The 13,297-nt window shown below is 38.7% G+C and overlaps 1 protein-coding gene across 1 annotated transcript in view; it reads left to right on the top strand.

The window, feature by feature from the left end:
- The window catches only part of LOC113112896 (eukaryotic translation initiation factor 2-alpha kinase 3-like), a 31,137-nt gene that overhangs the window by 14,625 nt on the left and 3,215 nt on the right, over positions 1 to 13,297 (top strand). Inside the window, exons 2-14 of the mRNA XM_026278812.1 lie at positions 2,633 to 2,762; positions 8,268 to 8,462; positions 8,595 to 8,725; positions 8,928 to 9,219; positions 9,328 to 9,493; positions 9,644 to 9,784; positions 9,870 to 9,992; positions 10,100 to 10,326; positions 10,422 to 10,534; positions 11,182 to 11,304; positions 11,401 to 11,550; positions 12,171 to 12,858; positions 12,939 to 13,112. Of these exons, the coding sequence (XP_026134597.1) occupies positions 2,633 to 2,762; positions 8,268 to 8,462; positions 8,595 to 8,725; positions 8,928 to 9,219; positions 9,328 to 9,493; positions 9,644 to 9,784; positions 9,870 to 9,992; positions 10,100 to 10,326; positions 10,422 to 10,534; positions 11,182 to 11,304; positions 11,401 to 11,550; positions 12,171 to 12,858; positions 12,939 to 13,112 (2,653 nt within the window). The remainder of the gene's footprint in view (positions 1 to 2,632; positions 2,763 to 8,267; positions 8,463 to 8,594; positions 8,726 to 8,927; positions 9,220 to 9,327; positions 9,494 to 9,643; positions 9,785 to 9,869; positions 9,993 to 10,099; positions 10,327 to 10,421; positions 10,535 to 11,181; positions 11,305 to 11,400; positions 11,551 to 12,170; positions 12,859 to 12,938; positions 13,113 to 13,297) is intronic.

Genomic DNA, 13,297 nt, shown 5'->3' with positions numbered 1-13,297 from the left:
TTTGCTCACTCACAGAAAACAATATATTGATTTAAATTTTCTTAGACACTTTTTGTTTGTAAAAGTCATATGCGAGTAGGCGTCATTTATCATGAATATCATTGTGATTTACACCTGAGAAGACAAAGGCCTGAATAATGAGCCTTTAAGTCAGCTTGTGTCACTGAGAGGGAAGAGTTACTAGAAAGAATGTGAGGACAGAATAAATGTATATATTTTTATGTTTGTAGTTTATTTTGAATATATTTAATTATCCCACAAAATAATTTAATATTCACTTGCAAGTGCAGATAAACAATTTATTAGGAACGGTCAAAGCTGACTTTCAAAGCTGAATTTTTTTGCATCATTAATCCGGTCACACAATCATCCATAAATCCTTTTAACAATCTTTTAAATTTAAAGAACAGCATTGTTTGTTACATTTTGTTACATTTATATTCTTTACATCAAGCTTTTGAATGGTAGGCTATAGTGTATTGTTATTGAAACTTCATAATGTTTCACTTGATTATACACTTAATCAGGAATTATAGTTTGGAAAAAGTCTAACTAGTAAAATGTTTACATGTTATGTGAAAACTAGTACAAGTACTTTATATAAATAAATAAAAAAAGACTTACTCATGTTTATGATCTCTGCTGAATAAAGCACTTCATTTTTTTTTTTTTTCTGAGGAAATCCAAAACACAAATCCTGAGGTAATTACCATCACATCTTCTTGGGGTTAATTATGTCTTATTCCTCGAATAAGAGGAATAAGCGAATCAAACAGTATAATAAAAAACTGTCTCGCTGCTTTGTTTTCTGTTGTATGGGCGCATTCAAGCCGCGCTCTTCAGTGAAACATTAGAATCTCAAAAGCGCGTTCAGTGTGTGGGCGTGGTCGCATTAGATATAATGACGGGAGACCTGAAAAACAGACATCACGTTGTTTTCATATGGATTACTTTATCACAGAATATTTGTTTTCGGTGGCATTTGATTAGTTTAAAAGTAGACATGTCAATATTGTATAGATATATCTCTCATGTCTCTTTGTTGAGTATTCACTGAGTTACAGTTCATTTTAATAACACATTTCTAAATGAAGATCACCGCAGACTAGGGCTGCACGATATTGGGAAAAAATGACATTGTGATATTTTTTATTGCTCTCTCGCGCACGCTCTCTCTCTCTCTGCCCTGTTAAACTCACAGGACTTAACATTTTAAAACTGCTGTGCAATTAATCCGCGAATCACATTCGTCAAGGGCCGTACAGTTAATGAATAACGGATCAACTACAACAGCCTACATCTTACATCCTGCGATGTGACAATCGTGGATTCGCGATATCGATGCTTAAACGACACATCGTGCAGCCCTACTGCAGGCTGCAGACAGCACACCTTGTTTGTTATCTTTATTTTATAAATGCACAAAGTTTTGGTTTAATTTGTCATGTTTCAGCACGTTGTTGCGGGAAGAGCATCCACAACAAAAGTTTTATTCTGGTTAGCACTTAACAAACTTTTTTTTTTTTTTACATAAGTTGTTATATTGTGTTTATTTTGTATAAAATTCAGATTAATCTCGTATCGGATTAATTTAATATTATGCTTTTCCTGGAGTTAAATAAGCTGCCAACAAAGCACTTTTTACCCGTGTTCATTCAGCTCTTCAGCTTCAGCGCACACTGTGTGAACAGCAGTGCACAACATTAATACCTAGTTTAACTGGGAATGTCATATGCATAACATTATAAAGAGATTATTACCCCAATAAAAGCTGTCAATAATTTGTGTTTATTTGCCATGTTTAAGGACGTTGTTGCGGGAAGAAGAGCACATTGAGTTGCACATCTGACTAGCACATAACTTTAGTTCAAGATCACTTTTGCATTTGCATCATTTTATGCATATAGAAGTTATAATATTATTTTTATGTTGTATAAATATGATCCTCATATAGAATAATTAACCCATCACTAACAAAGTGCTTCAGTTTACTGGTGTTCATTCAACTTTTCAGTAACTGCACACACTGCTTAAACAGAAAAGCTTATAGTTGAAACAATGGTATTATTTAAGATATTTATTTTTCTAAATCATTGATATATTGTTAATAATAACAATCTTATTTTCCTCAACTATATGGTTTCAAAGTCTATTCCGGTGCAAAGTCTATTCCGTTTATCTATGGCACATGATTTTGTATTTTTTTGCACATAAGTAATGTTGTCTAAGGACTTGTTTGCATTATTTGATTTATTTATAAGGCTGCTTTATGTTTGATTTATTTTGAAGTGTTAAATGTTTTTTTTGCAATCAGAATCTCAGAAATTCTATAAGAAATTTGGATTTAGATTTATATATAACATATCGGTTATCTGCTTTCATATATAAAGAATTATCGGTATAGGCCAAAATTTTCATATCAGTGCATCCCTGTAATGTAATCACATTAATAAAACATTAAAAACACAAATAATTTAATACAACTGTTCAATGTCATTTTCAGCAAATTTTAGAAGGATCACATTATGTACAAGTATTTTAGTCTTATTTATTTTTTTAGGCAAAATTGTGTTTAGTCTATTTTGGAATTTAGTCCCTGTTTGTGAACCTGTGTATTTAATGTGTCTGACAGGGTTCTGGTGGTCATCAGCACACTCGATGGGAGAATCGCCGCTCTGGATCCTCTGAACCAGGGACGCAAGCAGTGGGACCTGGATGTGGGCTCAGGCTCTCTAGTGTCCTCTAGCCTCAGCAAACCAGAGGTACTGAACACAGATTCTCACAAGCTTTAAAACACACAAGCTAACAAATATCATTTTATATTTATATTTTTTTGGTTAGAAGTGTTAAACACTTTCTTGTAGTATTTTGTATTGTGATGCAACATAAGAAGGTTTTCTCTCCAAACATGCTCACTGCACATGTTTGTCTATTGTTCATAAGAATTTAAGTATGTACCTGTGTGTGGGAAAAGGTGATGTTTATTTGAACCTCTATACCCCAAAAGAGAATGAGACATTACCCAAAGGAAATTGGATCTGAAACAAGTTGCATACACACACACACACAGATCATAGACTCTTACTCTCTAGAGACAGAAGACTAGCCTGGAGGAAGAGCGTTTGGCAGAGAAGCACTTATGCGCCTGTGCGCATGCATACATTTACACACTGAGAAAACATTGGCTCTGCACTAACAGGCTTATAATTAGATTTTTGTACATTGTTACAGAAGTGTTTGATCAATGCTAAGAATTAGTGGCGTCTAAGGATGTCATGATCTGTTTGAACTTTTTCTCCTTTTCTTACTCTGTGTGTGTGTGTGTGTGTGTGTATATATTGCTTAATGAGCATGTGTGCGAGTGATTGTGTTGACCCCTGTCTGGTTTGTTGGTAACCTGAAATGCCTGGCTGCTGTGGGAGCAGCCTCTCTATTGGCTAGAATCTTCCTCTGCCCTCCCTTTTTACCTCTGGGTGCCTAGCAACCAGGCATTCTGATTGGCTCAGCTGGTGCCTTGCAAGGCATTCTGCTCGGTGATTAGAGCAGGCTGCCCCCTTCTGATTGGCCCTCACCACGGCACCAGTAGAAAGCAGTCACCTATTGCATGCCTTAACAGTAGGAGAGAGGCCAGCAGTAAACAACATTGTCTGCAGAAACGTGCTGTCCCAACACGAGGGGGTGGTGGGATGGAGCGAAATAAAGTGAAAGATGAGAGGAATGAGGAAAAGAGGGGTGGGGGGTGGAGAGGGATGCCACTGACAGTGTGATGGGAGTCATGCTGAGAGGATTGAAGAATGAGGTAATGCCTTATGTGTGGGATGATGTCATCCATAAGAATGCTGACCCCCCCACCAAACAAACACATACACCCCGTCTCATCTATTAGTCTACAGAGTGAATTAAAGCACATTAATCCAATGATCTGAAAATCTGGTATATCTGCACACTATTCAGTGCACAAGGACTTTTGTTTGATTGGATTGTTCACCTAAAAGATTCGTTCAAAAAGAACTAGTCCAGAAACGCAACCCAGTGAAAACTATCTGCATGGATTTTTGCAGATCATTCTGGTAATGAACTATCGGTGCCGATTCATTGGCAATACATCAGTCGACCTCTAGTTTATGTTACAGTGTCCTTTTTACAGCGTAACATTTTAAAGAGATATTTCACCCAAAAATGAAAATAAGATGTTTATCTGCTTACCCCCAGAGCATCCAAGATATAGGGGACTTTGTTTCTTCAGTAGAACACAGATTATGATTTTTAGCATCAGTCGTTGCAGTCTCTCAGTCGTACAATGCATGGCAAATGGTAACTGAATCTAGAAGAGTAAAATACAACATGCACAGACAAATCCATATTAAACCCTGCGGCTCGTGACTATACATTGATATGTGAAGACTGATCAGTCTGTGTAAGAAACTGAACAGTATTTACATTGTTGTTTTTTTATTATTTTTTTACACCTCGTTTTTGGGTGAACTATCCCTATAAGTACAGAGTAATCTTAATTAACTGCATGTACTTACTATATGTATAGGGTTAGGAGGATGAGGATGATTATGCATAAGTTATTGCTGTAGTAAATGCATGTAAAGTGTAACAATGACATGATGAAAATTAAAAATTTCTGTAAATTATATTTAGAAGCATGTTTTGGGAACATTAAGATATTTGACATTTCTGTGACAATTAATAAAATTGTCCCACCAAATTCCCATTACTGTACTGTTTTACCTGTTCAAATTCAGAATTATGATCATCTTCATTACTGCATTACAGCATTTTCTTTTTAAAGCTAAATCATTTTATGATGCAATGAATTTTGTAATTTAAATAAGTATAAATTATAGGCAATACGCAATAAACACAATTTTCTTAATTTCCTATTATATCATGGGCTGCTTATCAATTGCTCAAGACTCCATTGTTAGTTCTGTTTTTAAATTAGCAGCTTGGGATGAGATGAATAATAAAAAAAGTAGTTCTACATTCACTCCTTGAGCACAACAACAACAAAAACACGCATAAATAATAAAATATAGCATAAAATAGTTGATGAATGTCTTGAGGTGAGGTAACCATGATACACGGTAAGCAGAATAATTGATGACGGGTGATTAATTATTAAAAAATGATGCAATCCCGAAGTGTAATGCTTTGCATTATTCCTGCAATACCACCTCGGGCATGCATTATTTTTCAATAATTAAATTTATTAAAAACGTTTTTTTGTTTCACTTTATATTTTAACTGTAAAAAAAAAACTTAATCATATAAAAAAACAGGCTTTCTGTGTACATATGTAATCCACACTTTTGTTTTCTTTTTACTCGTTACCTTTCATTCATTAACTTTTTTTTATTTACTCATTTATTTATTTATTACATGTATTTGAATATTAATATGGGAGAATTTTGGAGAAGAGCGGAGGACAACACGTATAAAAAAACACTAATTTGTAAAACAAAAAGGAAAAAAATCAAGAATAAAGGGTCCACCCTAAAGTCTAAATCTCAGTGGGGTGAAAGCAGATCATACAAAACACACAAATGAGATCATAGAAATTCATAAGCACTTGCCAACAATTTGGCAAATTGTCAGGAGAGTGTTTCGCAACATGTGAAGAAGAGACTTTCACCGTTTTCTCTACAACATTCTTAACCACAGGCCTTTTTTACTTCCAAGTTGAATCATTCAGAAACCCATATATTACAGGTTGGCCTACAAATTGATGTAACAGCTGAATGACTTTATTACTTTAGGTAAACTGTAAATGGTTTGGGTTGTTTTGTTGTTTTGCTTGATTGCATGTCATCTGTAGACCTAAATGTTTATTTGATTTTAAACTGTATGAAGGGTGCACTAAAGTCATTTTTGTGCCAGCCTGCCAGGAAAAGTGTGAAATGATATGTTTCGTGTGTGTGGGAGACCGAGAGATTACAGCTGAACAGGAAGGGGAGAGGGGATTGCGTCTAGCTTGATGTAATGCTCTGTGTCAGACTCAGTGGAGCGCTATCATCTGTGGGAGGTCATTGAGTACAGAGGGATATCCTGCCTACATAGACACACTTCATACTCAAACCTGCTGTGATCCCATAAGACAAGGGCCAGACTGCCTTTGGCTAAATCTCTCAAATTGAATGTGTCAAACAAGATTCCAGAAGTCATTGCCCACAGCTGAACTGAGTATTTGATTCTTGTTGGGCTACTGTGGGCCTCAGGCTGATATCATGCTTTCTTTGTCTAAATGTTCCCTTCTCTTTAATGAACATGATGGCAAAGTAGGAATCATCCAATCTGAAGGAAACTGAAGCCTTGATTTAATTATTAAGGCCTATCAAAACTACAGCCTCTGAGGCATTTTAAATTAAATACATGAGCAGTTGACACCAGATTTACCACTGAAGTGCAAAAAGAGCTTTGTCAAATATCCGTCAGAGAGAGAGCATTTTCAATAACAGGCTACAAGCTTGATCCTACAGTCCACTTTAGCATCCAGTTCATGGAAATTCGTGCCATGAGTATTTTTCCAGAAGATTCATATTTAAATACCAGAACACATTGACACGAGATACTGTAGAGGTTAACTGTGTGTGTGTGTGTGTGTGTGTGTGTGTGTGTGTGTGTGTGTGGACACTGGAACTTTTTTAAAGTAATGTAAAATAAGTATATACAGGCACACACTTACTAAGTATAAGTTATATAAAAAAATAAAGCTTTAACAGTCACCTTTAATCAGTTCTCTGTTTGTTATCTTTCTTTCAAATAAATGTACGGTAAAATAAAATAAATGTGAAATAAATGTAGTTTTTAAAATAAGTTTGTGTCCTTTGCCACGGAATTGAGATTTTTATTTTATATAATTAAATGATAAATATATAGTTATATTAATTGAGACTAAGCAATCAATTTTTTGCTTGCGTACTAGTATTTAAATGTTTGTGTCCTTTTGTGGAGCTGACACTGTAGATTTTCAGAAGCACTCTTTTACAGCTAATGGCATTAATGAAGTTCTGGACATTGGCTGGGGATAAATCTGTGCTCTTCTAATTGATTGGCTTTAATTGGTTATTGATTTTAGCATGTAGTTGGGCTGAGGATGATTGCCATCTCACCCAGTGTCAAGATCCTGTAGAGCTGGAGATCAGACAAATACATCACATGATAGATTAACAGTGTAGCACAGTGATGAGTCATCATTGCGGCTTCATCACATTTCTAATCGAAATCACCATTTTGGATGCCACAATTACGTAACCGTTCAAATTCCACTTGTGTTCTTCGGCACGATTCTACATGTTTTCTTAAGGGTTTTTCCATTCTTTTAATTTTAGTATAACTTTATAATACCATTCATATATAATTTTAAAGAAACCAATCCCATGTAGATTTAATTTCAGGCTTAATACTATAGAAAAACACTAAAGGTTTTTCAGTTAGAGAGTTTTCAGCCTTTTGATTTTCATATAAAATACGGCATGCAGTTGCATCAAACAATGGCATAAACATCATTCAGTGTAAATAGTGATCATCGTAATTAATAATCACAATTTCAAAGGATCAATCGACAATTATGATTTTTGTCATAATGGTGCAGCCCTAATTGCAGCCCGCACACACACACACACAAACACACACTTTCAACACTTGATGACCAGATGAGCTAATCCCCTCAATCTCAGCCAATCACAGCGGCTGTTTTCATTCTCCAGGTGTTTGCTTTCACATGGTGTTTCAGCTTCCTGTTTGTCCGTACCAGTTGTCAGGTTAGATTTAGCACAACAGGAAGTCATTGATCTCATCCGCCCCATCTGTTTTCTAATGTGTCTGTTTGAGCAGTGATCTCTTTTTTGAATTAGGGTCACTTATAATAACCTTTATATAATGGCCCTTTTTTATCTCTCTCTCTCTGTGTGTGTGTGTGTGTGTGTGTTCAGGTCAGGATACTTGTGCCCATTTGTCCATGTTTATCCTTAAGGGATTATGTAACTCTTCGGACAACAGTAGAACAAGCGCCAAATGTTAATGGCATACAGCATGATAATGCCACACACAGACTCAAAGCTGATTGGTCAGTCTCAGTGTTGCCTGTCCCTCTGTCTCTATTAATCAGGGTCTGTTCATTGTATTCACCCTGCTACTGATGATTGAAAATGTGAAATATTTCCCAGGATAAAAATCATGTGCCACTTGGACTCCCTCTTACCACAACAATCAGATCAAATATAATAATATTCTCATGACCTATTTCTGTTCTTCAGATTTTTGGGAACAAGATGTTCATTCCCTCTCTGGATGGAGCTCTGTTTCAGTGGAACAGGGACAGGGAGAGCATGGAGGCTGTTCCATTCAGTGTGGAGTCCCTGCTGGACTCCTCGTACCGCATCGGAGAGGACACTGTGCTTGTAGGGGGCAAGACCCTCACCACGTATGGCCTTGGTGCTTACAGCGGCAAGGTAACTCAAACCCTTTTTATTTCAGTTGTTTTATGGAACAATAAATGATTGATGTGCTGTTGTGGCACTATGCAAACTCTTATCTCATAGTGTTGGTTGTCAGCTTTAGCCTCCCTCTGTTTTTCTATGTAGTTGAAGTATATTTGTTCAGCGGTGGGCTGCAGTCGGTGGGGGGATGAGGAAGGAGAGCCAGAGGACGTACTGTTACTCCAGAGAACACAGAAAACCGTCAGAGCCGTGAGGCCTCGGAACGGGTTTGAGAAGTAAGAAATATCCAGAGGCTCTGTTGAGCACTTCATGTGACCTTACTTTTGAGTTCAAAAGTCACAAGAGGTGGATTGGATGCATGATATGTTAGCTTGTTGCAGCATCGCATAGTTTGGCAGTTTGATATTGAAAAACAATTGTAGAATAGTAGTCGTCCGGGTAAAAGGCCAGTTGTTTTCTGTTTTCTCTCCCTGTTAGATGGAACTTTAGCGTGGGAAACTTTGAGCTAAAATTCATCCCAGAGATTCAGTCCAACATGAACCTTCTGGAGGGGGAGGCATCTAATGGGGAGACATGGCGAGAGGTCAGACATGAAGCACAACGCGTCATCCAAGAGGAAACAACACAAACCAAAAATCATGCTAATGCACATCCAAACTCGCACACTCAGGTAGAGGGCTTAGACCTGGTCATTAAGGTTTCTGTGCCGGACTGGAAAGTCATGGCCTTCAGCACCAAACCAGAAGGACAGTTGATCTGGGAGCATCAGGTAACACAACTCAACCTGTTTTGTTGCCATTTGGAGTCTCAGCTGAAACGGATGATGAACAAAGTCACATTTCTCATGATTTCTTCTTTTCTTTCCATTTTTGTAAAGTTTTGCACACCCATTGCCTCTGCGTGGTTGGTAGGAGGGGGGAAGGTGACACCTATTAGCCTGTTCGATGACACCTCGTATAACTCCCACACGGAGACTGAGGCTCAGGAGGACGATGACATCATGGAGGAGGCCCGCGGGGCCATGGAGTCCAGCGTTTACCTGGGTAACACACACTTGACCGTGTTTAAGAGAACATGTTTACATCTGGTGTAAATATTGGTATCGACTGAACCAGTTAATAGTCAGGTCTAAATACGCAAAGAAATAGAGACATGTAATGGGAATCTAAAATGTTCTTTCTCTCTCATTAAAGGAATGTTTCAGGGTCAGCTGTACCTCCAGTCCTCGGTGAGAATCTCCGAGAAGTTTCCATCAAAGCCCAAAGCTCTGAACGATTGGAGCAGTAACAGTGACACGATGCCACCACCTACGGTTAAATGGAAACCCCTCATCCGTGAGTATATTTCACACCATACAAACAAATAAATGCACTAAGGACAGTGTGATGTTGTCAATAACACTTGTCCATTTCCTCCTAGATTCCCCTTCCCGTACTCCAGTCCTGGTGGGCTCTGAGGAGTTTGATAAATGTCTGAATAATGATAAATTCTCTCATGAGGAGTACAGTAATGGTGCTTTGTCAATACTGCAGTACCCGTATGGTAAGAACAACAGTCTTTAAGGCCATTTCAGCACTTGATTTGACTGTGAACGTGTGGTTTGAGAGAGAATTTGAGCTTATCAACTTCTTCTCTGTTTCCCAATGCAGATAATGGATACTACTTTCCATACAGTCCTCGTTACCGCAACCGGCGTGATGAGACGGCAGTGAGTGTTCTGATGAAGAAAGATGGACAAGGGTCACAGGTGAGAAGGAAAGACCCTGTGCTGCTTCTGCCGTGGTGGAAAGAGATTCTGGGTACCATCATCTTCTGCATCGCTGCCACTACCTACATTGTCCGCAAGTTCTTCCACCCACCCACAGCATACATGCGGGTAAACAAAAACTCCTAATACACACATAACGTCATGTTTTTTATAGTGTCAAAATAATGACATGTTTGTTGCACTGTTTTAATTCATCTGTGCAGCAACGAAAGGAGTCAGAGACACAGTGTCAAACTGACAGCAAGTTTGAACTAGACGTTACAGAACCCAAAGAAATTGTTGTCACAGAGACACGTCCCTCTGAATATGTCTCTAGGTAAGTGAGCATGGATGTAGAATTTCATATTTATGTTAATATTGCTCTGGGGTCCATTGTAAGTTTATTAGTGTAGGATGATTTTAGTAATAGTTAAAAATAAATAAATAAATGTTTTCAGAAATAATGCCTGTTTTCATTTTCCATTATTTGGAAAAACATATATATTCTCGGCACTGGTTGAACATGTGTCCAACACAGTCAGGGTGCTCAAACACATTGCACTTCCATTTGGTGCTTCTAGAAGCAACTTTACCTTTAAATAAAACGTTGCACGTGGCAGAATTACAGTTGGAGTTCCTCTTTTAAATGAGGAAATTCAAACCCATTCCTTAAATTAGTTTACACTTGCTTGCACATGGTACATTGGAGACTTGCAGTTGCTGAATGTGGAATGCACAGATGGCATCCTGATCTTGTAAATTCTTATGGGTAAATGCACAGCTATTATGACTCGAGTGCACTTGCTATGCAGTTTGATTGTTTTCAAGTGGCATTTTAAATGACTAATTTATATAGTATGTAACTGTTTCAGTAGGTTTGATGTTGAACTCAGTTGAACAGCCACACAACAGTACTTCTGTCCAACATACAGCAGTGATTCAGAGCAGATTTTCCTAATTGATTTGTGTTTGTGTGTGTATCAGGTATTTGACAGACTTTCAGCCAGTGCAGTGTTTGGGACGTGGTGGATTTGGTGTTGTGTTTGAGGCACGCAACAAAGTGGACGACTGCAATTATGCCATCAAGAGGATCCGTCTGCCCAACAGGTATCAATCAACACAAAACATTAGCGCTCCATAAAACCTTCATTTGGGATACAGGTGTGTGCATGTTTGTCTTTAATGCTGTGTTTGTGATTATAGGGAACTGGCCCGTGAGAAGGTCATGCGAGAGGTGAAGGCTCTAGCTAAGCTGGAACACCCAGGCATCATCCGTTACTTCAATGCTTGGCAGGAGAGTCCACCCCAGGGCTGGCAGGAAGACATGGACAAATGCTTGCTCAAAGACGCCAGGTGCGAAAAATGGCCTTGAACGTAAACCTGGTGACTTTTGATAAATCCAGAGTTGTTGTGGTCATGGATAGCCAGAGAATTGTTAAAGTCATGGTGATTTCTAGGCCTTTAAAAGTTGTGAAAAAGTTCTCTAGCAATTGTTTTTTTTTTTTAAGTTATACAGTGTTTCATTGTTATGAATTTTTAGAGATGTTACGGTGTCTATAAATTATTTATTTTTTTTAATCGTACGAAATTTTTACATTGAATTTAAAATGAAGTCAGATTGCCTAGCACATTTCTTCTTATAATGTTATTGTTGCTTAATAATTTTGTGGAAATCCATGATACACCATGATTCAAAAGTTTGAAGTAAGATTAAGATTTTAAAAAAAAATGCAGGTAGGACGCATTAAAATTGATTGAATAGTGACAGTAAAGACGTTTATAATTTTACAAAAAAGTTTTTACAAAAAATTGTATTTATTTAGTTTGAAATGTTCTTTTGAATTTTCTTTGTTTTTAGTTTTATTATTCGACAAATAAAAAGTGCATTTTTTTTAAATTGTAAAATAAAAATCTGGTGTATCTTAGTGAAGTAAGGGCATTAACTGGAAGGCTCCTGTTCTTAACTCCTACAGTAGCGCTGACTGGCTGCTGAGCTCTCCTGACCACATGGAGGCGTTCTCAGTTAAGGTTCCTGTGCTCACTCCTTCTCCAGTGGACTCCTCATGCATGTGTGCGGCCGGTGGGGACATGAGCGTGTGCGTCGGGGATCAGGTGTGTGTGGAGGGCCTGGGGCCCGACAGTATGATGTCAGAGCGGGACAGTCAGGCTGACCCAGACGCTGTCGTGGAGGTCTCGGATTCCCCACACTCCTTTGAGCTCTGCCCTCCCCGCACAGTTACTCACGGCGACTGCACTTCTTCCTCCTTCGATATCGTCTTCGAGGACTCGGGCTGTGAACACCAGGACAATGACAGTGACCTCAGCGGAAGTACACCAGTGCCACCTGCGTGCCTTTCACAGTCTGACTCCAAACCTCAGAGTAGTGTATCAGCGGGACCCCCCGCTTCCTTACCTTCAAGGCCCACCTCTTTGAGCCTGGCCCCCAGCACCCCCTGTCCTGCCACGCGGCCCCCGCTCACACCTAAGGTCTACTTGTACATTCAGATGCAGCTGTGCAGGAAGGAGGACCTGAAGGACTGGATGGCTCAGAGGTGTCTGCCTGAGCTCAGGGAACACGCTCAGTGTCTGGACATCTTCCTGCAGATCGCAGAAGCGGTGGATTTCCTGCATGGCAAAGGGCTTATGCACAGAGATCTTAAGGTAGGTGCTGAAAAGGAAACGTGCTTGCAATGAGTAGGAAACAAAGCAGACTGCTCTTTCATTTTCTTTTTTTCTCTCAGCCATCTAATATCTTCTTCACAATGGATGACGTGGTGAAGGTGGGAGACTTTGGACTGGTCACTGCCATGGATCAGGAGGAAGATGACGAGGAGCTGAGTACCCTTGCACCTATGCCAGTCTATGCCCGTCACACTGGCCAAGTGGGCACAAAACTCTATATGAGCCCTGAACAGGTCAGTTCCAGTCACACAATTTAGTGTGAAAACAGTCCTGATGTTTAGCATTAAACAAGCAAAGCAAAACGAAGAAATTGCATGGCAGGAGATAAAAACAGCTTAAAGGAGGTATAATATAACATTTAGGATCACAAGAGTCACATTTTAGGATTTGAATGTCATAGAGACTTGGGCCAGCTAGC

This window comes from Carassius auratus, chromosome 13, assembly GCF_003368295.1.
Source record: "Carassius auratus strain Wakin chromosome 13, ASM336829v1, whole genome shotgun sequence".
In the NCBI taxonomy this organism is placed as follows: domain Eukaryota; kingdom Metazoa; phylum Chordata; class Actinopteri; order Cypriniformes; family Cyprinidae; genus Carassius; species Carassius auratus.
Note: the sequence above shows the minus strand (reverse complement) of the source record. Positions and strands in the feature narration are given on the sequence as shown.